The following is a 24,586-nucleotide window of genomic DNA, read 5'->3' as shown; positions in this document are numbered from 1 at the left end:
TGTCTTCAATGTTTCCACTGATATTTTGGGCGCATGTGTGTCCTCCCTCTTCCGAGGAACACGTAGAGAAAGGGCGACGGTCAAAATTGTATGACGTGTCGGGAGGATCGTAATGAGGACTTCTGGTGGCTGTGGGTTAGCAATTTGGGCGGAGACGACTAAATGGGCCTTCTTCTTCCTCCCTTTAAAGGAACTTCTGGCCCATTCCACATTTCATCATTCAGACTTCTTTCTAGATTTTCTGATACTCCTGCGAGCGGTATCAGACGGATGCCATATTCCTTGACTTCCGGAAAGCGTTTGACTTGGTGCCCCACTGCAGACTCCTAACTAAGGTACGAGCATATGGGATTGGTTCCCAAGTATGTGAGTGGCTCGAACACTTCTTAAGTAATAGAACCCAGTACGTTGTCCTCGATGGTGAGTGTTCATCGGAGGTGAGGGTATCATCTGGAGTGCCCCAGGGAAGTGTGGTAGGTCCGCTGTAGTTTTCTATGTACATAAACGATTTTTTGGATAGGGTGGATAGCAATGTGCGGCTGTTTGCTGATGATGCTGTGGTGTACGGGAAGGTGTCGTCGTTGAGTGACTGTAGAAGGATACAAGATGACTTGGACAGGATTTGTGATTGGTGTAAAGAATGGCAGCTAACTCTAAATATAGATAAATGTAAATTAATGCAGATGAATAGAAAGATAATCCTGTAATGTTTGAATACTCCATTAGTAGTGTAGCGCTTGACACAGTCACGTCGATTACACATTTGAGCGTAACATTGCAGAGCGATATGAAGTGGGACAAGCATGTAATGGCAGTTGTGGGGAAGGCGGGTAATCGCCTTCGGTTCATTGGTAGAATTTTGGGAAGATGTGGTTCATCTGTAAAGGAGACCGCTTAGAAAACACTAATACGACCTATTCTTGAGTACTGCTCGAGAGTTTGGGATCACTGTCAGGTCGGATTGAGAGAGGACATAGAAGCAATTCAGAGGCGAGCTGCTAGATTTGTTACTGGTAGGTTTGATCATCACGCGAGTGTTACGGAAATGCTTCAGGAACTCGGGTGGGAGTCTCTAGAGGAATGGAGGCGTTCTTTTCATGAATCGCTATTGAGGAAATTTAGGGAACCAACATTTGGGGCGGACTGCAGTACAATTTTACTGCCGCCAACTTACATTTCGCCGAAAGACCACAAAGATAAGATAAGAGAGATTAGGGCTCGTACAGAGGCATATAGGCAGTCATTTTTCCCTCGTTCTGTTTGGGAGTGGAACAGGGAGAAAAGATGCTAGTTGTGGTACGAGGTACCCTCCGCCACGCACCGTATGTTGGATTGCGGAGTATGTATGTAGATGTAGATGTAGACCTGCTGGATTGTAGTCGTATACTGTTTTCGTAATACTGCTACTTCTTATTTCATTTGGACGCTGCCACATTTGTTTCTGCAATATTTTACGTTGTCGCTGATGCTAAAAACATTGATCTCTTCGTAATGTATACGCACTGATGTCTAAGGAATTTCATCTCCGACGCGTACATAAGGCTTTCGCCATTTTTGTAATATCCGTGATTTCCATCTGTAAAGTAGGAGAGAGTGTTGTACCTGGACGATAGTGCGCCTAGGAACACTTGATGCTTCCTGATGTGTGTGTCAGTGTAGCGACCGATTTTAGGACCACATAAAGTGAAGGTATGCAAGCTGGAAACAGCATAAAGAAGCTTCAGGCGTTTTTTGCTGTTTTTGTTGTTGTTAGATATGAGCTTGTGTCTTGTACAGAGTTTATAAATATATATATATAGTTCTATACACAGTGTAGCTTAATACAGTAAAGCTATTTGGATGATGTTGTTAGTTTGCCAATATTATAAAATTTCTTCGCGAATAAAATTCAATGTATACGTATTTTTAAAAGTAGATACGTAGCCTGTGGACGTGTAAGCTGCACTACGTCAGTGGTGCACCAACCCGAAGCTTCAAACGATACGTCTTCTGCCGTGGAACATGTGATATTTGCAAGTGAACTGATTTTATTTAATGTCTTAACAGTTTTGCCGATATTGAATTTCCAATCGTGTTTTATCTTGTAGGTTGTGTTTAATTGTCCTGCAACAAATTTAGATCTGTTTAGTTCCATCTATTTATCATCGTCATAGATAAAACTGATATCGCACTCTCGATTGTTAAAATGAAAACGAAAAGAACTTGTTTGACAGGTTTATTATCAATAACTATTTTTTTGTATCTGCATACCTATTTTCCTATGAACGTCGTCTGACATTTTGATTCTTTTTGGGGTCACCGCATTTCAAAGAGAGCAGATCTTGCTGAGTTTATGTGGGGAATTGCTACTTGTCTTCCATGCCCCAAGCAAATGAAAAACCCTCAAGAAAGAAAAAAAGCATCTGAAATGTCCTGTTGTCATCAGTTTATACGCTTTTTGGTACAAACAACTTCTTTCCAGCATTGTAAGGCACTTTCAAAATGCATTTTAAAAGACATAGGTCTGAGGCTGCATTCCCAGTGGATACCACGCTCGGTCCTGCCTGGGAAACGGTTCTGATTTCTTCCGCCCCCACTTCCCCCCCCCCCCCTTATTTCCACTGTATGTGCTCCAAGTCGCGCAGGAAGCCACCCAAGTCTTCGACTGTAATTGTAGTGGCGATTATGTGGAGTGGACAGGAAAGCTTTTTAGTTAGAAGCTCGGGGGAAAATATAGAAACGGCTTCAGTTTCAATGGGTACAGGTCATTACTTTCCATTGCACTTGCGGGTCCGATTATAAATGAAATCAAGGGTATGGCAAATGGTGACCTCTTTGCTGGTGATGTAGCTCTTTGGGGAAGTACAGAACTAGAGGTGCAGGGAAGATTAGATAAATGGACCTCAACGTTTAAAGAGTATAAGCTACAACACGCGAGAGTAAAACTGTAGCATGGCTATGAGCAGGGAACCTGCGTGATGTTCGACGGAGACAAAACTGAAAGTGTGGAAACTTTCAGTTAGCTAGGAGGGAATGAAACTACCATCTAGGCGTACAGAACAGACTAACAAAGGGATCCAAACTTTTTCATCATGTGCAGAACCTTGCATGGAACAAGGGAGTTCATGTGGGAACCAAATAGACCGTGTTTCAGACGTATCTCTTGCCGACTATGACATACAACTTGGAATGCTGTATGCAAATTTGAGCAAGTTACAGGCATGTGAAACGAAGTTTCTGCGATCGGACTTGCACAAAAATAGAAGAGAGAAAATTAGGAAGGAAGACATCAGAAGGGAGATGCAAGCGGATCTGCCAGTCTCAGTACTGCGGGACTCAGCTGGTTTGGACATGTGAAGAGGATGAAGGGTAATCGCTTGTCAAGCAATACCTGGACAGAAATGTGCTGGGGATAAGATCAGTAGGACGACCCTGAAAAACATGGCTGGATCAAATTAAGCAAGACCCGAAGACTAGAGGAGAAATTCGAGAAACTTTATCGAGGCAAGAAGTATATCAAGATGGAGGCAAATTGTTCACGAACGTACTAGCCGGCTCTCTGGAAGCACACGGAGATGGACATGACAGATAGGGTAGGTAGTGGTAGGTTCGAAAGATAGGTTTCAGGGATGAATTCCTCGTCTGAGCGAGGAAAGCGATGAATATACGACAGGATGTGGAGTGTTGGAATGGAAGCGGGAAGTGCTGATACAATTTGGACGAGGCAACGGGCCAGGCTTCTCGACGAAGGGGGAAGTAATACGATCGTCAAGTCTACGGAACATGTGGGACAGACTAACGTTGTGAGGCGGTAGCCTGTTACCGGCCATGCCTCGAATAGGATCCATCTTTGAATACGTGGTTAGCATATCGGACTTTCATTTCTTCATTTTGCTTTCCGAATCGTTCTGTGTTCACTGTGCATTACTCGCAGTTTTACGGATATAACTCGTGAGTGGTTAGGAAAAAGTTGCTAGTAATGTAGATGGATGATCGTACTGGATTTTGGTCTCACTTCTGGTGACATTCAGGTTTCTCTGTTTACATCTCGCCAGCCGTTGTGGCCGAGCTGTTCTAGGCGCTTCAGTCCGGAACCGCGTTAATGCGACGGTCGCAGGTTCGAATCCTGCCTCGGGCACGGATGTGTGTGATGTCCTTAGATTAGTTAAATTTAAGTAGTTCTTAGGGGACTGGTGACCTCAGATGTTAAGTCCCATAGTTCTCAGAGGCGTTTGAACCATTTTTTTGTTTACATCTCGGCTCGGCAAGCGGTGTGTACTCTCACTGAGCAACAGCAGCCTTCGCAAGCTCTGCAGAGTGACATATCGGTCGAGCCTCGTTATTCCTAGTACCTGGGATACAGGAAAGAAATCCTTGTGGCGAACGGCGTCCCGGAGATTATCCGATGGCCGCGTTGTCAGTGGGAGATGGATCCGCTGACGACAGCAGTCGGCAGCCCCCGGGGGCGGTCGCGCTGGGAGCCGGCCCTCGTCAAAAGCATCGACGAGCGCTTGTGGCAGTCCACGGTGAAACCGGCTGCAACATATGCTCTCGTCGCATTGCCTCGCTAAGCCAGATTCATTGCCACTCGCTCAATTCAGATAACCGTCCATAGCTCCTCCCTTGGGAACGAGGCTGGTAACCTTTCCAAGATTTGCAGACTTTTTCCATCGTGCAGAGCAGAACGAGGGAATCTTCGCTCGGTCCCTGCCGGCTAGTCAAACTACGGTTTTCATTGGCTGATGCATGTTAAATTATACGGTGGGAGACAGGTAACCACTTTCTGGGTCTCGAATTGGCGTTTCACTTAGGCCTTTTTGCTGATGGTCGCGCATAGGTTTTTGCAAGTGCTATTCCGAGGTGAGGAGGAAGGTTTTCCGCACCAGAGGGAGTTAGTCGAGTTGGTGGCTAGTTGGATGAAGGAGACGGTTCGACCTCGGCCTTCTGCTAAGTCATTCGGGAGTTAAACTTAAACGTTTTCGTGACTTTTATGTTATTCAACCGCAAACACTCGTTCGATCTATACTTGAGTATTGCTCATCAGTGTGGGATCCGTACCAGGTCGCGTTGACGGAGGAGATAGAGGAGATCCAAAGAAGAGCGGCGCGTTTCGTCACAGTGTTATTTGGTAAGCGTGATAGCGTTACGGAGATGTTTAGCAAACTCAAGTGGTAGACTCTGCAAGAGAGGCGCTCTGCCTCGCGGTGTAGCTTGCCGTCCAGGTTTCGAGAGGGTGCGTTTCTGGATGAGGTATCGAATATATCGCTTCCCCCTACTTATACCTCCCGAGGAGATCACGAATGTAAAATTAGAGAGATTCGAGCGCTCACGGAGGCTTTCCGGCAGTCGTTCTTCCCGCGAACCATACGCGATTGGAACAGGAAATGACAGTGGCACGTAAAGTGCCCTCCGCCACACACCGTTGGGTGGCTTGCAGATTATAAATGTAGATGTAGATTGGTATCGACATGATGATTTTTTTGGCTCCACACAGTAAACCCGCTACGAGCAGCGACATTTTCCTTTAGCAGCGGTCGGAGCCACAGCCTTCGGCTCCAGATACTCGGCCAAGGCGGCACTGCAAATTGTGGCCCGCGCGTGCCTTCACTTTCAGGTAATGAGGCAGAGTGGAGAGACAGTGGTTTGAAACCTTGCTTTACAGCTGCGTTAGTGTTTCTCAGGCACTGCTTGAGTTGCTTGCAGTCGTGCAGTTTTTTTACGAGGCAGCTTTTCCTTTTTCGGGAATTTTCAGCCGATAACTGCTCACGAATCAATTCATTGATGCTGTTATCACTTGTACGCCTAGTGACTATCCTAATGCTCTTGCAACTCCTCGACTCCAAATTCCGTTCGAGTAGTGCACTCTGCTGAGATCATGCAAATTTGATATTCTACCACGGATGAAATTATTTTTTGTGTTTACGGAAATTGTTTTGTGGCCACCATTTCAGTCGACTTGTCCAGTGGAAAGCTGGTGGTGACCGTTTGTAGTTGAATAGATTGAGAGCTTCAGGAAATTGGTTTCAGCGTTTGTTATAAGCAACAGTCGGTACATCCGTGTAATCCACGTGCTTGATGAGGGTACTTTGTCACCTCTCAGGATCAGGTATGATACATTAGGAAGACCTGGTCATTTGCATACCCATAGCGCATTCGTCGAGGTCGTGTCCGTGCTCACAGGACACTGCCTTCTGGCAAGATGCCCCAGGTATTTGAAGAGGTGCGGTAATTCAGTGAGGTGGTGGAGGATACGGGTGGCATTGTGTATTCGGTTACGGAATGCGATGAGGAGTGACGTCATTGCAAGATTTGCGTCTGTGGAAGGCTGGGTGTTGGGGGGAAGGGGGGGGGGGGGGGAGTTGGCATGTAATTCTAGAAATTACTAATCGTCTGGGATTGTACGTATCCTCAGGTTCTCAGTGTTAACTCTGGCGTTATGTCGTCAAACGTGACGCAAAATAATGTGGTCTCCACAATCTGCGCGTAATTAGGTTTATTTGTTTGTCATGATGTTCGTTGTTTGCTTTGGCTCGGAGGCCGTCTCCGAGACGTCCCATTATGAAGAAAGCTAACATTTTCACAAAGTTACCGAAACAGTGTCTAAGACTTCCTGTGTCGCTCGACTGTACAACACACTGTAGTAAACCAGACCGCCATCCGTTGCCATTTCCTAGAAGGAAATGCTCCATGTCCCTACTTCTCTTCCGTCCATAATTTAATCAACACAGTAGCAAAGCTTTTGTCAGTGCATTTATCATACTAGAAGAAAAAAAAAATAAAAGAAAAAATGAACCAGCATGACATAAACCCTGGCACCTCCAGGAGTTGACAGCACATCGTTCTTCACAGGGTGTCAACACCAGCCGACATGTAAAAATAGAATTAATTACAAAATTCTGCAACGCACTGTGTCGGCTAGGTCCTAGGCTGTTAAGGGAGGGTTCTACCGGTCAGTTTCATGGTGATTTCAACAAGTTTACTACATACACAGGCCAATGTGGGGTGTGAATTACACTTTACGTTAATTACAGGAAACACGAAGCTTCCGACATACACTTGTTCATCTAAATAATGTCACTCAAATTTTAAAAGGTACAAACGTTACGCCATAACATAGCGTCATCATGGATACAATGTGTGCACAAAGCTTCAGTTGTTAATTATCACCTTGAATCCTTAATTGTTAACTTTCATTATGAATCTAAACAGGGAGAAGCTTCGACTTATATCTGTATCGCTTAGGTATGATTGAGGAACACATTCCCAAATTTATAGAAGTACACTCCTGGAAATGGAAAAACAAACACATTGACACCGGTGTGTCAGACCCACCATACTTGCTCCGGACACTGCGAGAGGGCTGTACAAGCAATGATCACACGCACGGCACAGCGGACACACCAGGAACCGCGGCGTTGGCCGTCGAATGGCGCTAGCTGCGCAGCATTTGTGCACCGCCGCCGTCAGTGTCAGCCAGTTTGCCGTGGCATACGGAGCTCCATCGCAGTCTTTAACACTGGTAGCATGCCGCGACAGCGTGGACGTGAACCGTATGTGCAATTGACGGACTTTGAGCGAGGGCGTATAGTGGGCATGCGGGAGGCCGGGTGGACGTACCGCCGAATTGCTCAACACGTGGGGCGCGAGGTCTCCACAGTACATCGATGTTGTCGCCAGTGGTCGGCGGAAGGTGCACGTGCCCGTCGACCTGGGACCGGACCGCAGCGACGCACGGATGCACGCCAAAACCGTAGGATCCTACGCAGTGCCGTAGGGGACCGCACCGCCACTTCCCAGCAAATTAGGGACACTGTTGCTCCTGTGGTATCGGCGAGGACCATTCGCAACCGTCTCCATGAAGCTGGCTACTGTCCCGCACACCTTTAGGCCGTCTTCCGCTCACGCCCCAACATCGTGCAGCCCGCCTCCAGTGGTGTCGCGACAGGCGTGAATGGAGGGACGAATGGAGACGTGTCGTCTTCAGCGATGAGAGTCGCTTCTGCCTTGGTGCCAATGATGGTCGTATGCGTGTTTGGCGCCGTGCAGGTGAGCGCCACAATCAGGACTGCATACGACCGAGGCACACAGGGCCAACACCCGGCATCATGGTGTGGGGAGCGATCTCCTACACTGGCCGTACACCACTGGTGATCGTCGAGGGGACACTGAATAGTGCACGGTACATCCAAACCGTCATCGAACCCATCGTTCTACCATTCCTAGACCGGCAAGGGAACTTGCTGTTCCAACAGGACAATGCACGTCCGCATATATCCCGTGCCACCCAACGTGCTCTAGAAGGTGTAAGTCAACTACCCTGGCCAGCAAGATCTCCGGATCTGTCCCCCATTGAGCATGTTTGGGACTGGATGAAGCGTCGTCTCACGCGGTCTGCACGTCCAGCACGAACGTTGGTCCAACTGAGGCGCCAGGTGGAAATGGCATGGCAAGCCGTTCCACAGGACTACATCCAGCATCTCTACGATCGTCTCCATGGGAGAACAGCAGCCTGCATTGCTGCGAAAGGTGGATATACACTGTACTAGTGCCGACATTGTGCATGCTCCGTTGCCTGTGTCTATGTGCATGTGATGTATCTGACCCCAGGAATGTGTCAATAAAGTTTCCCCTTGCTGGGACAATGAATTCACTGTGTTCTTATTTCAATTTCCAGGAGTGTATTTCCTAAACAATATTCAGATGACGTCAGAGTTTTGATTTCCTGCTTATCCACTTTTAAAGAGAGATAGAATAGGACGATTTCAGATATTTTTTTTTTTTACGTCCATCAGGAATATTTCAATTACTCAGAATTTTTTCTGTTTCGTGTTTTTATTTTCATTGTTGACGAAACATGTCACGCATCTGGTTAACGCATTTTATACTTTTATTTTCTAACTTTTTGACAATTTTGTTAGATATTTTGTAGATTTTTATAATGTAAAAATGTAATGGGCATATAATGGGAAATTATTAACATAAAGATAACATCAACAATCACATTACTACTAAAAAAGGATGTACTTAGAATACACTACTAATTTATGTGTACTTTTTAGATATCATGTAACCTACCTACAATAAAAACAAAGCGGACAGCTATCCGTGATTTGGGATATAGTAAGTTTCGGATATCCCTGTAAAGTTTCATCCTTAGAGCATTATATGCCTTCGAACTCACTGACTCAGTTGTATAAAATACGAAAATTACAAAATCCTGTCAGCCCACGGGTTACGTTTCTGCGGATGAACATAGTTGTATAACGTTAACTACATGTGGACTACCATTGCAGTTGGTTTTTGACTAACTTTGCCTGCTCGGCTGCATTGTACGACATGATACAGTGTCAACGTTGCTGCGACGTTAATATCATTTAACAATCGTATTTCTACTGTAGACACAAGGAAACTATATTTCCGTTGCTGAATTATTTTACGGATGCATCACATGTTTTTAATTCACTGATCACACAGCTTCAGTAAATACAAGTATATACAAGCAATTTCCTGCTGAGACGCACAACAATAAAGACAATTATAGCTTGGTTATAAACGAAACAAAGGGGTAGCTCTACAGTGTCAAGTATATTTTACGAATAAGTTTGACCCTGTCTGCGCTTCTTTGCGAAAACTACTCCATATGCTAAAAAGAGTAAATTTGAACTGACGTTTCACGAGGCTCTTCTCATCGGTTGCATGGAAAGTCCACAAAACGTGTAACAGAAATTTTGTTTTGGAATCTGGAGTTTTACCCCACAGATGGTGTGGTGATACAGGAAGAGGTGTTTACCTGGCCGCCTTCTGACATGTCTCCGAAGCCAGAGGAGAAGTCGACGGCGCCGCCCCCTGAGAAGGGTGGGCCGGGGGGTCCCGGGGGACCGGGGGGTCCTGGGGGGCCACGCATCGCGTCCCCTGGCGGGCCCTGCAACACAGACATAGCAATACATAAATATAAGTCTAGCAATTTGTATATGTGTACGTATAAATAAATCAGTTATTAGAAAGGATATTTTATATAGCAACAAAGGAAAGACGGATGATTAGATAGGGCTTCAATTATGGCACTATTCGGCACTGAATATCAACAATCTAATGACAATAATGAACGATGATTCTAAGGTCTGACTTGTTCGGAATTTACAATGTGTCTCTCATTTGCACCAGGAAGTTTTCCACTTCTTTTTCCATTGCATCTGTCACCCCATGGAAACATATTCCAACTGATTATGCAGCCCTCTGCACAATATTACACTCATCGAGAGGATGAAGCGTTTGTTCAAGTTACAGCCATAGTCCACTCTAGACACACTATGAGTAGTAATTCCATCCAACTTACTTACTTACTCACTGGTCATACCGGACTCGAGAGACCATTACCGCAGCAACGTATTTTCGCCATCTGTCCCTGTCTTGGGCTATTTCCTTCCATTCACCTTCAATACCTAAGCTCCTCAAATTGTCCTCCCATCTATGCCTCGGTCTCCCCACAGGACGTTTTCCTTCTAGGTGCCCCACCAGTACTCTGCGCGCTGCCCTGCCCTCATCCAATCGAGCTACGTGACCCGCCCATCGCAGCCTACGTGATTTAATAATACTGATTATGTCAGGGCTTGAATAGAGTTCGTGAACCTCTTCGTTATGCAGTTTTCGCCACTCTCCGCTAATGTCATGCCTTTTTGCTCCGAAAATTTTCCTCAAAATTTTGTTTTCAAATACTCGAAACGGTTTTTCATTTTGCACAATGAGTGACCAAGTCTCACACCCATACAGCATAACTGATAGAATAATAGTTTTGTATATTCTAATCTTTAAATTCCTAGACAATATCCGCAATGAAAGTAATCTATACAGTGAGAAGTAGCACGCATTTCCCGCCCGTAATCTCTTCTTCAGTTCGGATTCAATCTCATTTCTCGAAGTGATGTTCACGCCTAGATACTTAAATGTGTTCACTTTTTCAAACTGCATGTCTCCAACTCTTAACATCTCCTGATCTACTGCTGTTGGCATTCTAGTAGTAACCAGGTATTTAGTTTTGTCTTCACTTATCCTTAGACCTACATCTTCACTGGCCTTGATTAACGCATTCGCATTTGCTGTTACAGATTCTTTCCTATCGCTAATGATGTTTAGATCATCTGCATACCCTAATATCTTAATATTTCCATTTAACTCCACACCCTCTGAATTATCTGCTGCCATTTGTACAACATATTCTAGGACTAAATTAAAAAGTAGTGGAGACAGGGCATCTCTCTGCTTAAGTCCGTTCTTTAGTACAAATTCTTCTGACTCCAATTTCCCCACGCGTACTCTACCTTTTATGTTTTTCAAACTCGCTTCTGTAAGTCTAACATACTTCTTTGGTATTCCAAGTTCCAAAAGAATTCTGTACAATTTTACTGCAATACTGAATCATATGCTTTTGTAAAATCTATGAAAACATTATGAACTGGTTTATTGTATTCCCATTTCTTTTCCAAAATTTGACGCAGGGTGAATATTTGGTCTATAGTTGATCTATTCCTCCGAAAGCCGGCTTGGTAATCCCCCACAATTTCATCTGCTTATGGTGTAAGCCTGCTTAGCAGAATATTAGAGAAAATTTTTGGAACGTAGTGGTAATAGCGATATCCCTCTATAATTACTACAATCCATTTTGTCACCTTTCTTAAAAATTGGGATCAGAATCGACTCCTGCCACTCTTCAGGTGTCATCCATCCAACAGAATAACAAATACGCTGTTAATTTTTTCATTCTCCCTTTCGCGCACTTTTTCCTCTAATCTCTTTTTTTTTATTTCTTGAATTATTTTGCCGTTACCGATATTATTTTACCTTCACTCAGTCTTAATGTTTCCCCACAGTATTGTTTCCAAGACAGTGAGCAACATGTCATTACCTCTGACAGAAATTTCTCCAGCCGTTCAAGAGTTTATGATTACATGTCTCCACTTTACTATCCCCATGAAAAGGGGTATCTGAGCTCAATGGAATTGTTTCCTGGTACTAACCCATACGCGCAGCAATATGCACACACACACACACACACACACAACACATGAGCACACGCATGCATGTATACATCTTTTTATACTAATGAACATACACATGTGAATGCCTTTACGTGACTTCACGGGAAACGGACAAATAGTTTTAGAACAGCGTCTGTTATTCGTATTTCCATTCTCTATCATTACATTTGCAAATTTGTGGTAAGTGCCTATGGGACCAAACTGATGAGATCTGTTACGCCGTCGCCAAGGTAGCCCCTGCGGGCCGGCAACACATCTAACACCACACAGGACCGAGGTTGTCTATGCCCAAGGCGTAAGCAATGGTAAACATCAGATGTTTTGGAAACAGAAATTCCGTGTACTACTTCCTGCAGAGGGAGTTCGAGATGGCCTGCAGGCAGTATTACTACACCAACATCTGATTGGCTGGCCAATACTATTTAAAGGCTAGAATCAGCAGCGGACGTCAGGTCACGCCGAATACCGACCTCATGAATGTCTCCATGGAAGACTACATCTTCGCCATCGGAATAGGACTTGGAATTAAGTGTATGTGTGTTACCTCGGATTCTTGTGGGAAATTTAGGAGCTATCTTTTATTGCCTCTAGTAGGAAATTCATACTGGCTTAGTGACTGTGACTTTTCGTTGTTATTCAGTTATTTCCATGTAGACTCAAGTAAATAAAAGTTGTGTTGTAAAAACTTTCAAAACATCTTCGCCATCGGAATAGGACTTGGAGCCCAGCGAACCGTGACAAGGCGCCCAAGACCTCGCGGCTCTATCATTACAGATGATAGAGAATGCTGTATGAATCGTAAACTGACTGAGCTCTAAAGGCTAATACTTTTATCGGTAGAATAATTTTATCGTAAGAGAGACAATACATTTGTAAGGATTGCACTTACAGGGGGAGGGGGGACAAGGAGGTATACAGAAGGTACACTTTCTTTTATCTGTTCTAAGACTGTTTTTCTATTTTTCAGAGATATTCCAATTATCCAAGTGGCTAATTAGACAACACTGGAAGCCAGAGAGAGCTGAACCGGTTAGACAGAAGTGGATAAAAGACTTCAATACACCTCCACCAACAAGAATACCAGTTCACAGGTTGCATGACAAATCTGATCAAACTGCGTCTATCTGTAATGCGCCAGAGAGTGATCGCCCAGTGAGTGTTACTACGCATGATAATGAAATGGTAGTTGCGGAGGCTTTTATCCAAAGCACAAAGAAATCCAAAAGGAGAGATTGTGTTGGGTTGGACGTTTCCCGTAGATCCTTGGGTCGTCTAATGAAATGTTTAGGTTTGCAAGTGTATCGGCCAAGAGTACTACATAGATTACTAGGGGATGATCCATATCGCTTTTCAATGAAAAAATGCAAGGTCATGGCGTAATTCGAAACGTTTGAATGGCCACTACGATCACCAGCCCTTACTCCAATCGACTTTTTCTTCTGGGGTATTCAAAGATAAAGTCGTCGCAAAAAAAAAAAAAAAAAAAAAAAAAAAAAAACCACGCATTGCTGATAACATGTGTTAATTCATAAGAGGAGCTTACCAAGTCATTCATAACAATAAAGTACTCTGTGCAAAGTGTGCTACAGTGTGCAAACCATACTACAGGAATGTGATGTTGGGTTGGCAGAAGAGCCAACACCGTGTTACTAGAGGAGGTCGAAATGCACGCGTTTTAGCTCACGCAGGCTGGCGTGAAGAGGAAAGAACTATAGTGACGTGACGTCTGGAACATGACAAGGAATTACAATTCAGAAAGCGAACGTAGCTGGTTTGGTACTTAACTTTAATCCATTAATGAGGAACGTCGCTCTTGACGGTACATGATTCACAATATTATCTGTTCAGAATTCATTCTAATTACTGAATATGCGCCCTGCTAGGTCGTAGCAAATGACGTAGCTGAAGGCTATGCTAAACTGTCGTCTCAGCAAATGAGTGCGTATGTAGACAGTGAACCATCGCTAGCAAAGTCGGCTGTACAACTGGGGCGAGTGCTAGGGAGTCTCTCTAGACCTGCCGTGTGGCGGCGCTCGGTCTGCAATCACTGATAGTGGCGACACGCGGGTCCGACGTATAGTAACGGACCGCGGCCGATTTAAAGGCTACCACCTAGCAAGTGTGCTGTCTGGCGGTGACACCACATGTGTAAATATTGAAGACTGGCAATTTGAGCCCCTAAGACATTGTTATTTTATAAACCTATTTTCTATACTTTTCCATAAAAAATTTATTTTCACTTCATTACCAATCTATTTTCTGTAATACATAATATAATAATAATAAATCCCCATTGTATACCTAGTTAGGCGCCCCCATGTATTGTACTACTTAGTTTGTACCAAACACACTACAGGTAGTGGCACTTACCCTCGGTCCTCTGTCTCCTTTTTCACCTTTTGGTCCTCGCAGTGGAAAGTCTGGAACACAAAAAATGACAAAGATGTGTGAGGAGTTACCGTAGATTTCAAACGGTATATTAAAGTAATAGAAGCGTGCATGTAAAATCCGCTAAGTGCCTTTCTGCCGAACTGCAAATGCAAACAGCATCTCTGTCGGTTTTTTTCACTTCAGTAGCAACCGCACTAATTTATGGCCGGACTAAACATTTTGATCGGCTTTCTCAACCTATTCCCCAATTTAGTTGCATATCCCGTGTGGGAAGGAGAAGTGTGCTAAGTAGGATAAGGATGCCTCTGGATATTCAAAATCAGAACGTGCATAAAAGAAAGTGTCAGCTCCACAAAGTATTGCTTATGCATGGCACATTCATTCAGCATCTAACGTCGGCAAGTCGTATGCTTCAATTCCCGCAATTCCCCTCCCAGCTGAGGTGAGGGTTGGGTGAGAGGCAGAGAGCAGTGCGTGTCAGCCCCGTACCTCTCACTTTCGAGAGAACCCAGCGCTCGTAGCACGTGCACTGAATTCTGTCCTCAATTCGTTTACGGGAGGCAATGTACTCGCTCGGGTATTACTTGAACAAAGTAAGCAGAAGTAAACTGCCACCTATCTGCGCTTTTCTCGCGTGACATCCCATAAAACCGTGGACGGAGGGCAACACGTAGATTCCACACTCCTAGACTTCGGGGGCGCGTTTCACGCGGTGCACCTCTGCAGGCTGTTGACGAAGGTCCGAGCACACGGTTCGGGCTGCGAGGTACGAGTGGCGCGAAGACGTTTTGAGTCCTCGCAGATGAGAGTTCATCGTGGCCAGGAGTGTCGTCAAGGAGGTGTGGCAGGGCAGCGCTTATTCTGTCTGTACATAAATGATCTGACGGACAGCGTGAGCAGCAATTTACGTCTGTTAGGTGATGCCGCTGTGGTGTGGGGGAAGCAGTGACTCTAGGAAGATACAGGGTGACTCAGGCATTTCTAGTTGGTGTGATGAACGGCAGCTAGCTTTAAATATATGAAAATGAAAGTTAATGTGGATGAGTAGGAAAGACGATCCTGCAACATTCGAATACAGCGTTAGCTGGTTGCAGCTTGACAATCGCATCGATTAAATATCTAGGCATAACGTTGCAAAGCGATATGAAATGGAATGAACACATCACTTTGGTAGTAGAAAATGCGAATGCTCGACTTCCTTTTATCGGGAGAATTTTGGAAAAGTGTAGCTCATCGATAAAGGAAGAGGCGCATAGAAACGCTAGCGCGACCCATTTTGGAGTACTGCTCGAGCGTTTCGGATCCCCACCAGGTCGGATTAAAGGAAGACACCGAAGCAGTTCAGAGGATGCTACTAGATTTGTTGCCCGTTTGTTCGGTGAAAACACAACTATTACGAAGATGCTTCACGAACTCCCTGGATGTAAAGCGACGCTCTTTTCGCGAGGCACGATTCTCTGCATTTAGAGAGCCGGCATTTCAGCCCAACTGTTGAACCACTCTGCCGTTTCCGACGTAGATTTCGCATTAGGAACACGAACACGAGGTGCGAGAAATTGCGGCTCTTACGGACGCTTTTAGACAGTCGTTTTTTCCCTCGCTCTGTTTGCGAGTGGGACGAGAAAGGAAATTACCAATAGTCGTACCGACATGCACCGTGCGGTGGTTTGCTCATATGTATACAAATGTACATTTACATCGTTAATGGATATATTTTACTATCTGCCAGCATGTAAGTTGACATCAAAGCTTCGTGTCAACAACGCAGACAGATACAAAAATATGCTGCAAGATCGTCTCAGCCTCACAAACAAACAGAAACAGTATTGCCAAGGCTGTGAGGACACGGCACGCGCGAATGCTTTAAGTACGGAGAAAGTTGGCCAGTTTTCGATTAATAATCTATTGAAAGGAGGTCGGAGTTTCAGGCACGAAATCGGTCATCGTTATTTGAGGAAGAGAGCTTCTGACCTATCAAAAGCAACCGTGAAAATGCGAGACTGAAGTGAATTTGTGTGTTTATTTACCTAAAACGTGTGTTTATTTACTTAAAATATAATTTATTTATTTATTTATTTATTTATGCATTTATTTTACCTGGCAAGATTAGGGCCTTCAGGCCCTCTCTTACACCTAACCAGGCATACTCAGATTCAACAAATTTCAGTTTCTACAGAACATTAAGGACATATAACATGTTATACAGTATTAATGTTAAAGAAAAAAATAGAGATTATAAAAGTAGTACAATGATAATTATAACAATTAAAAAATAATTATAACAATCAAGAATAATAATAATAATAATAATGACTATGTATATGAAAGTAAACATATTTTTCTTTTATGAATGTCAGTCCTATTGCTAGTTGGGAATTTTCCCGTTATATTCTTGCAGCTTGTGAGTTATTCTCATCAAGCAGAGACATAAGACGATAGAATGGGGTGAAAGAGATATAGAAGAGGTAGATAGGTTAGAGGAAGAGAAATAGAATGGTAAAATTCGAAGCTATGATGGAGAGGAGAAGGAAAAAGATGAGAGGGGCACAACAATGGTGGCTATACCGTCCCTAATATGTAAGTCTTGAGTTCCCTCTTGAATGTTGAGTGGTTCTGGATAAGACGCAGATCACAGGGGAGTGCATTCCATAGTCGTATGGCTGAGATGGAGAATGACACGGAGAAAGATTTTGTGTTATGTAAAGGTACAGCCAAGATGCTAGACGTATCCGATCTGGTATTGCGGTTGTGGAATGATGATAGGTGTTTAATGTGAGAAGATAGGTAATGGGGGCACCAGTGGCTAAGAAATCAATGAAGTAAGCACATCGTGTGGAGATCGGGTGCCTTATGTGGGCATATCCAACCTAGCTGGGAATATGAAGGACTGATATGATCATACAACCGTATATCGCATACGTATCTAACGCAAGCATTCATCACTAGCTCGAGGCATCTCGAATTTTCACTATTTGTGCCGTGTTGAACTACATCACAGTAGTAAAGATTAGGCAAGACTAGTGTTTGGACTAATTTTTGTTTAACATGGGTTGGAAATATTTTTCTAAATTTGTGAATTGCATGTAGGGAGGAGAGCGATTTCCGGCAAGCTGTGACTGTTTGTTCTTCCCAGTTTAGGTGTACATCCAAGATTATTCCAAGGTCTTTTACTGTTTTTTGGTATGGTAGTTGGGTACCATTGAGAAGTATTTGAGGGACTGTTTCGCGAAAGTACCGACTGATTAACTTTGGATGAGATATAAGTATGACCTGGGATTTCTTGGGGTTTAGTTTCAGACCTAGGTTCTGTGCCCATCGAGAATCAGAGCAAAGATCTGCGTTCATACTCGCTACTGCGTCAGCGATGTTCTTGAGGCTTGCACTTATGTACAGTTGGATGTCGTCGGCATATAGATGGTAGTTGCAGGAGTGAATCACTGAAGAAATATCATTAATGTACAGTGAGGAGAGTAATGGACCAAGGACGGAGTCTTGGGGAACTCCAGAGCGCACGTTTTTCCATGATGACTTTTCCGACCCACAAATGACTTGTTGACTTCTGTTTTTGAGGTAGCTGTCGAATTAGTGTATTGCGCTGTTTGAGAAATTCAGCTGCTTCATTTTAATTAGTAATATATCAAAGTCAACTGTATCAAAAGCCTTGCTAAAGTCAAGCAGTGTTAGGATGGTAGCTTCACGTCTATCCATAGCATGTTTAATGTCATCAGTTACTTTGATTAATGCAGTTGCTGTACTATGGTGCTTTCGAAAGACTGACTCATATTTGTCGTGGATGTTATGAGTTTTGAGGTAATCCGTCAGCTGTTCATGGACAATGTATTCTAGGGCTTTAGATATTGCAGGCAGTATGCTGATCGGCCTGTAGTCACCTGGCGAGGTCAAGACACAAATGTATAATTCACTTAAATTGTAATTTTAATGGAGTGTACATCTCTATGCTCCACGGCTATCCATCGTGTAACGTGGATGCCAAATGCTATTTATTGCTTGAATATTTTATATTCTATGAGGGACTTGAATTATAACCACAGGAAGAAAATATAAGTTGTTATTTTGTATTTTCCTCGTCACTGCGTACATCGAGTCGTGCTTCTGCGATCCTTCTGAGGCTAACGCATCGTATTGAGATTTCAATACTGTTTTAATGTTCCGAAGACATCGAGTTGTCGATCTTACCATCTCTCTTGCGACAAAGCAAAAACTGAATCTCATTTCTCGTACTTGTGTCATATTTTGTCGTCCTGGCCATCATCATTTCTTATTAGGCTTCTAAATCAAAAGTAAAAGTGGTCAAGGCATTGAATCGCGAGGCAGAACAACCAGAAGAAAATCTTAAAAGCATTCGAGAAGGAATCGGTCAAAGACTAGAATTTATCAATATCAGCACTGAACACTTTGTTGCTAGAAAAATAAGAATATTTTTACAAAACCAGATTTGAGTGTGAACGTCAAGCTCATGGAGGACTGCAATAACTAACTAAAAAAGAAGAAGAAAAAGAAAGGAATAAGAAACAGAAGCAGTATAAAAGAAAATTTGATTTTCTCGTCGTATTTGCCTAGCAGACGTTGTACATAGTAGCTTTAGAGACCGTATTATTAAATTTAACATACGAATATTAATAATTAAATTGCGAGTTGTGAAGTTATTGTTTAATCAGTTGCTTCCAAACAATATTTATTGAGACAAAAAATAAACACGGTTGTTATGCACTTTTAGTTTCTTCCTAATGAAGGGGTTGAGGGGCAACCCTTCCCCTCTTCCAATTGATACCAAATTTCATAAACTTCATATTTTTGTATAATATAACTACACTAGAGAACAGTACGAAAATACCGAACTTAAAAAAGTAAAAGCCACTGTAATATAGCATGCTGAGAATGCAGTACTCCTCCTCTGGTGTTCAATCTGTATAGCGAGGAAGCAAAGGAGTAAATGAAAGGAAGGTTCCGAAGTGAATTGAAATTCAGGGTGACAGGTTACCAGCGATTAAATTGCTATCTTCAGTGAAAATGACGAAATATTACAGGGCCTACTGAACGGAATGAGGAATTTATTGAGTACAGATTATGGGTTAAGAGTGAAGTGAAGAAATGCGAAAGTATTAAAGAGCAGCGTAAATGACATTAAAGACAAATTTTACATGAAAACTGGGGACTGTGTAGTAGACGAAGTGCAGAAGATCGATTCTTGGAAGCAAAATAACGGATAACAGAGGAAACGAGGAGGATATAAGAACAGGCTAGCACACGGCACAGGAAAAAGAGAGCATTTCTCACTAAAGAAGTCTGTTACTATCAAACTCAGACATTAAAGTGAGAAAGAAATACCTGAGAATGTACGTTTGGCGTATACCATTGTTTAGAAATGAACCACAGAATGGCAGGACATGAAAGGAAGAGAATGGAAGCGTATGTGATATGGCGTTAAAGAAGGAGGCTGAAGATTACGTAGACATTTAAGACAAGGAATCAGAAGGTTCTCCACAGAATCGGCTAGTAAAGGAATATGTGGAAAACACTGGCTAGAAGAAGGAACAGGATGATAGAACGTCTGTAAAGATATTGTGGAATGATATTACAGACAATAGCAGAGGGAAGAAGTCGTAGGGAAAACAAGTACTGGGATGTAGGGAATAAATAACTGAAGACGAAATGCAGTGAATAGATCGGCAAAGGAGAGAAGACTCACCTGCTCCCAGCAACTCATAAAACGCCATCACACACAAAAAATTATAAAAAAAGAGCTATAGATGACGCCCCATCCCTCCTCAGTCCAGGGGCATAATGTTCAAATATACTGCATAATTCAGTTCTGTATGCATATGTAAAATATTTTTGAAAATACTAAAAGCATTCACTGGAGGATTATAACTGGTACAAATTTTTCTGGCTGTGATATAAGATGTAGGCTTCTATTTTTTTAAGTAGTGTAGTTAAAAAAAATTACTGCTCTGATCTAAGAGTAGCCACGTTTTCCAAAATCCGTTCTGAAAATCAATCGCTCAAATCTCATTGAAATGAAGTGATTGCGTGGCAGTCTTGACTCCATCTGGTGTATTCAGCCGTCTGGTGCAAGTTTTTTGACTCGGCGACTTGCGTCTCGACGATGATGTAGGGCAACGCAACAAGCAGCGCATGAGCGGATTAAATCTCCGACCCGGACGGGAAACGAACCACGGCCTGTCAGCTGCGCTTGCCACTCAGCTGCGCAAGCGGGCTGCTCGCCTCATTAAAGTATAGATATGGGTTCTCTACAAAGTAAACTATTTTAAATTGCTTCAGCGCGATTTCGTCCAGGTATATATTTGTGTTTTGCCTAAAGACAAGAAATCAGGTGTTAGGAAAACCTTGTGCAATAATGATGTACGTACTCTAGAATCATAAAACTGTTCTCGAAACACTAGAATTAACGGGAATAAACAATGTTGTTGTGGTCTTCAGTCCTGAGACTGATTTGATGCAGCTCTCCATGCTACTCCATCCTGTGCAAGCTTCTTCATCTCCCAGTACCTACTGCAACCTACATCCTTCTGAATCTGCTTGGTGTATTCATCTCTTGGTCTCCCTCTACGATTTTTACCCTCTACGCTGCCCTACAATACTAAATTGGTGATCCCTTGATGCCTCAGAACATGTCCCACCAACCGATCCCTTCTTCTAGTCAAGTTGTGCCACAAACTCCTCTTCTCCCCAATTCTATTCAATACCTCCTCATTAGTTATGTGATCTACCCATCTAACCTTCAGCAGTATTTTTTATTTTGAAAATTGGTGATCTGCTACTTCTAAAACAGGGAAATATTAGTTTCGAACTGAAAATCTAATATAGATCCTTCGCCGTGTTAAAATGTATGTGACCTGTCATTCACTTTTCATGCTTATAGGCCTACGCCGACACACTAATGTAAGATTTGTGGCACTGTCGTTGGCCGACAAAGATGAAAGCGTTTACTACTACAAAGTTAGCTGTGAGTTTGGAGCTGCTAGAGAAGCAGAGGACAGGACAAGAGGGTTAAAGATACTACAGGCATTGAAGCCCCGAGGAACATAATGTTCCATGCTACGCTTCAAACACTTCTGGACACAGTGTCAATACGTCCACGAAAATAAAGTGTCACAATGCGATATTCCACAGTTTTGGCGACAACATTAGATTTTAATGTTGACGATGAGAACTCGCGGAAAGTGCAAAAACAATGACGAACCATGTCGGTATTATCTGTCGCGAGCGTTAAGTGCACATTCTGTCAAGAGATGATGTACCCATGTCACCAACATAGGGCTCATATTTTACAAGGAATGGACAGTCGGCAAAGAGCCGAATTCTGCACCGCAAGCAATTCTGTGTTTTTGACACGAGATATTAGGAACTAGTGAAAAGCTTCTTTTACATGACTTGTAATTGGATCTGTAATAGCGCACCACTTGCGGCTAATCCTGAAGTTTAGTCATCTTAAATGTAAATTATCATGAATTCCATCAATACCATTTCCCCCACAGATTTTCGATAAAAGTTTTTGAGGGATGAATGGTGTTAGCTCCGCGAGTAACGACTGACAATTATTTGCACGAGCGGTCTAAGGCGCTGCGGCTGGTCCCGGCAGAGGTTCGAGTCCTCCTTCGGGTATGGATGTGTGTGTTTGTCCTTAGGATAATTTAGGTTAAGTTGTGTGTAGCCTCAGGGACTGATGACCTTAGCAGTTAAGTCCCATAAGATTTAACACACATTTGAACATTTTGAACAATTATTTGCACTTTTATCTTCCACTGATTCTTGAAGATGTTCCCCTCTACACATGTCGAAAACATAGATCATCTACTAAGGGGTCACTTCTCACGTATTCAGAGCCGTTCTATGGTTCTTGGGTCACTATCATCGTCAGTACGAGCGGCAACACCAGCAACCATTTAACGTCCTCTGCTAACCTCGTCTAGACTTTTTCGTGAATCACAGTGATCAACTAAACGTAACACTGTTATTCTAGAACATTTTCAAATGTCATCTTTCACCAGATCGTCGTCTCTATCTTTCTTATGTCTTATATTCAAGCTGAAAGCATCATTGGTGCATCTACAATCCATTCGCCTGGTTACATGTCCTTCTCACCATCTTCTTAATAGTAGTGCACTAGAGTCTGTTCCTTGATCTATTTGTTCGTTTTCTTACCTGTCCTAGTAATTTCCAACATGAATCTGCCCACTTATCGCAGACGAAGCGACGATTTTTTCGTTAGCGTCCGTCACCTTGAGCGTTCGTATTCTATGTACTCATTTCTATTACGAAAAATTAATTGTATTACTGTTAGAATTTGTGAATGCTTCTGCGTAATGTAAACTCAACATTTTTAAACTTCAATATGACTAATATACGTAATATTTATTGTAAAGTGCTATGCCGATATAAATTAATACAAAATAAAATCGATGGAAGAGAGAGATATCGGGGGGTTACACAGTTCAAAGGCGAAAGAACGAAGCTGGCGCGAGATTGTTTTCTATGTTGACTTCACTGAATAACATATGAAAATGTGGGTCTGAACGACCCAGGAACTAACAGCTAGTGCACGGCGTGTGTGAAAAAGGAGTACAGATTGTGTGATGTGAAGTGATTGATGTTATTGAAACTCTGGTAGCACATTCTCTACGAGAAAGTAGCTTCGCGCCTGCAACTTTTTATGAATAACGGTGAGGAATGGTTCATTACTAAGAAATAATTTTGTAAGAGCATAGCATTGTAATTAATTTGTGCTTTTGCAGTTTGATAAGAGACTGCAGCGAGAACCATTATAAATCAGTCTTTGAGATTAATTGAGACTGAATTCGATCATTGTGAGTAAATTGAAAATATCAACCTAACATGTACTAACCCAAATTTAGTTGTACTTTTCAGAAAAACTGTTTGATTCGATCCAGTCAGTCGCCTAAGAGCACCAGTAATAATTTTCATGTGTACGCACGTAAAATCAAGAGAGGCGCTACGACATGTTAACAAAATTAGCGAGCTAGGAATTAAGCCAAGACGTACAGAAGACACGGTTACTCCACACTTTCGTCACATTTTTTGTTACCCACTGTGAAAACGGCCTGCTAGATGCACTTCTGAGTACGATAACGGATGAGCGTGAATGGCATCGTTTATACTGATTTGAAACATAGTTTTTAAAACAGGGAGCGTATGAAACGCCATAAAAATCAACGCTAACTAAAAAATTACACCACATTTACCTTTGCTTAATTTCCTAAGCACCCTGGGAGGTAAGGAACGGTAGCTTACAGGACAGTTTATTTACGACTCTCGTGGAACATACAGATACTTACTGAAGAATGTCGTTTATCATTCAAGAACAAAAATTGCTAATAAATACTAGAAGATCCGACCTATTGCAGAAAGACGTCTTCTTCTACCCAGCATTACGAAGTTTTTATCGCTAGACTTCCACCCAAATCAGTGAACGTGAGCCGTAAGAAACTTGTATGGACTGTAAAATATACATTACTTAATGTACCAAAAAGCCACCACACCTGTAACCCTGGGGAAAACCATACAAACTTAATAATAAAAGGTTAAAAGTAATAAAACTGTTTCCCAAAACATGAAAAATAATCACATAATTGCTGAGACATCTGAGCCATAGATGGCAAGAATCTTAAACACATTTCGTTTTTGAAGTAAAAGTAATTACATTTACAAAAATATTCAGGTATTTGACAGCTAAATGAAGCGTAAGAAGGGTCGAATCTTTAGTCTCTGTACACAATTTTTACGTGTCAAGGAAAGTGCCTATCGTAATAAGAACAGAAAACAACACAAACATATGCTTCTCATGCATGAAATATGTCTTTATATTCTTTTGTTTCCAGCGGATTAAGCTGCAATTGTGCGCATGTTCGAAAGTATTTCCTCACGAATAAGTGAAATTCGGCTCTATTTCCACTTGCTTCACGATAATTCATGTGTTTTGGTAACTTACTAATGCATAGGAATCAAAAATACAATAACTATTCTGTTAACTGAGTAAAAAATAACTAAAAATAAACATTATCCTTCCGACGCACGTGGCTGTCTGCTGTCTCACCCAGTAACAACTTTCATAGCAGAGTGTCGCGACTGCATGTGTTACACTGTGGTTACTCTTTAACACATGTAATAAAACTACAATT

At 42.7% G+C, this 24,586-nt stretch overlaps 1 protein-coding gene across 1 annotated transcript in view; it reads right to left on the bottom strand.

Moving 5' to 3' along the window:
* Nucleotides 1-24,586, bottom strand: part of LOC124789721 (collagen alpha-1(XVIII) chain-like) — a 971,515-nt gene that overhangs the window by 243,770 nt on the left and 703,159 nt on the right. Inside the window, exons 5-6 of the mRNA XM_047257171.1 lie at nucleotides 14,385-14,434; nucleotides 9,770-9,901 (exon numbers count right to left, since the gene is read on the bottom strand). Coding sequence (XP_047113127.1) covers nucleotides 9,770-9,883 — 114 coding nt within the window. The 5' untranslated portion in view covers nucleotides 9,884-9,901; nucleotides 14,385-14,434. The remainder of the gene's footprint in view (nucleotides 1-9,769; nucleotides 9,902-14,384; nucleotides 14,435-24,586) is intronic.

The sequence above is a fragment of the Schistocerca piceifrons genome, chromosome 3 (assembly GCF_021461385.2).
Source record: "Schistocerca piceifrons isolate TAMUIC-IGC-003096 chromosome 3, iqSchPice1.1, whole genome shotgun sequence".
NCBI lineage: Eukaryota > Metazoa > Arthropoda > Insecta > Orthoptera > Acrididae > Schistocerca > Schistocerca piceifrons.
This window is presented reverse-complemented; position numbering and strand designations above follow the sequence as displayed.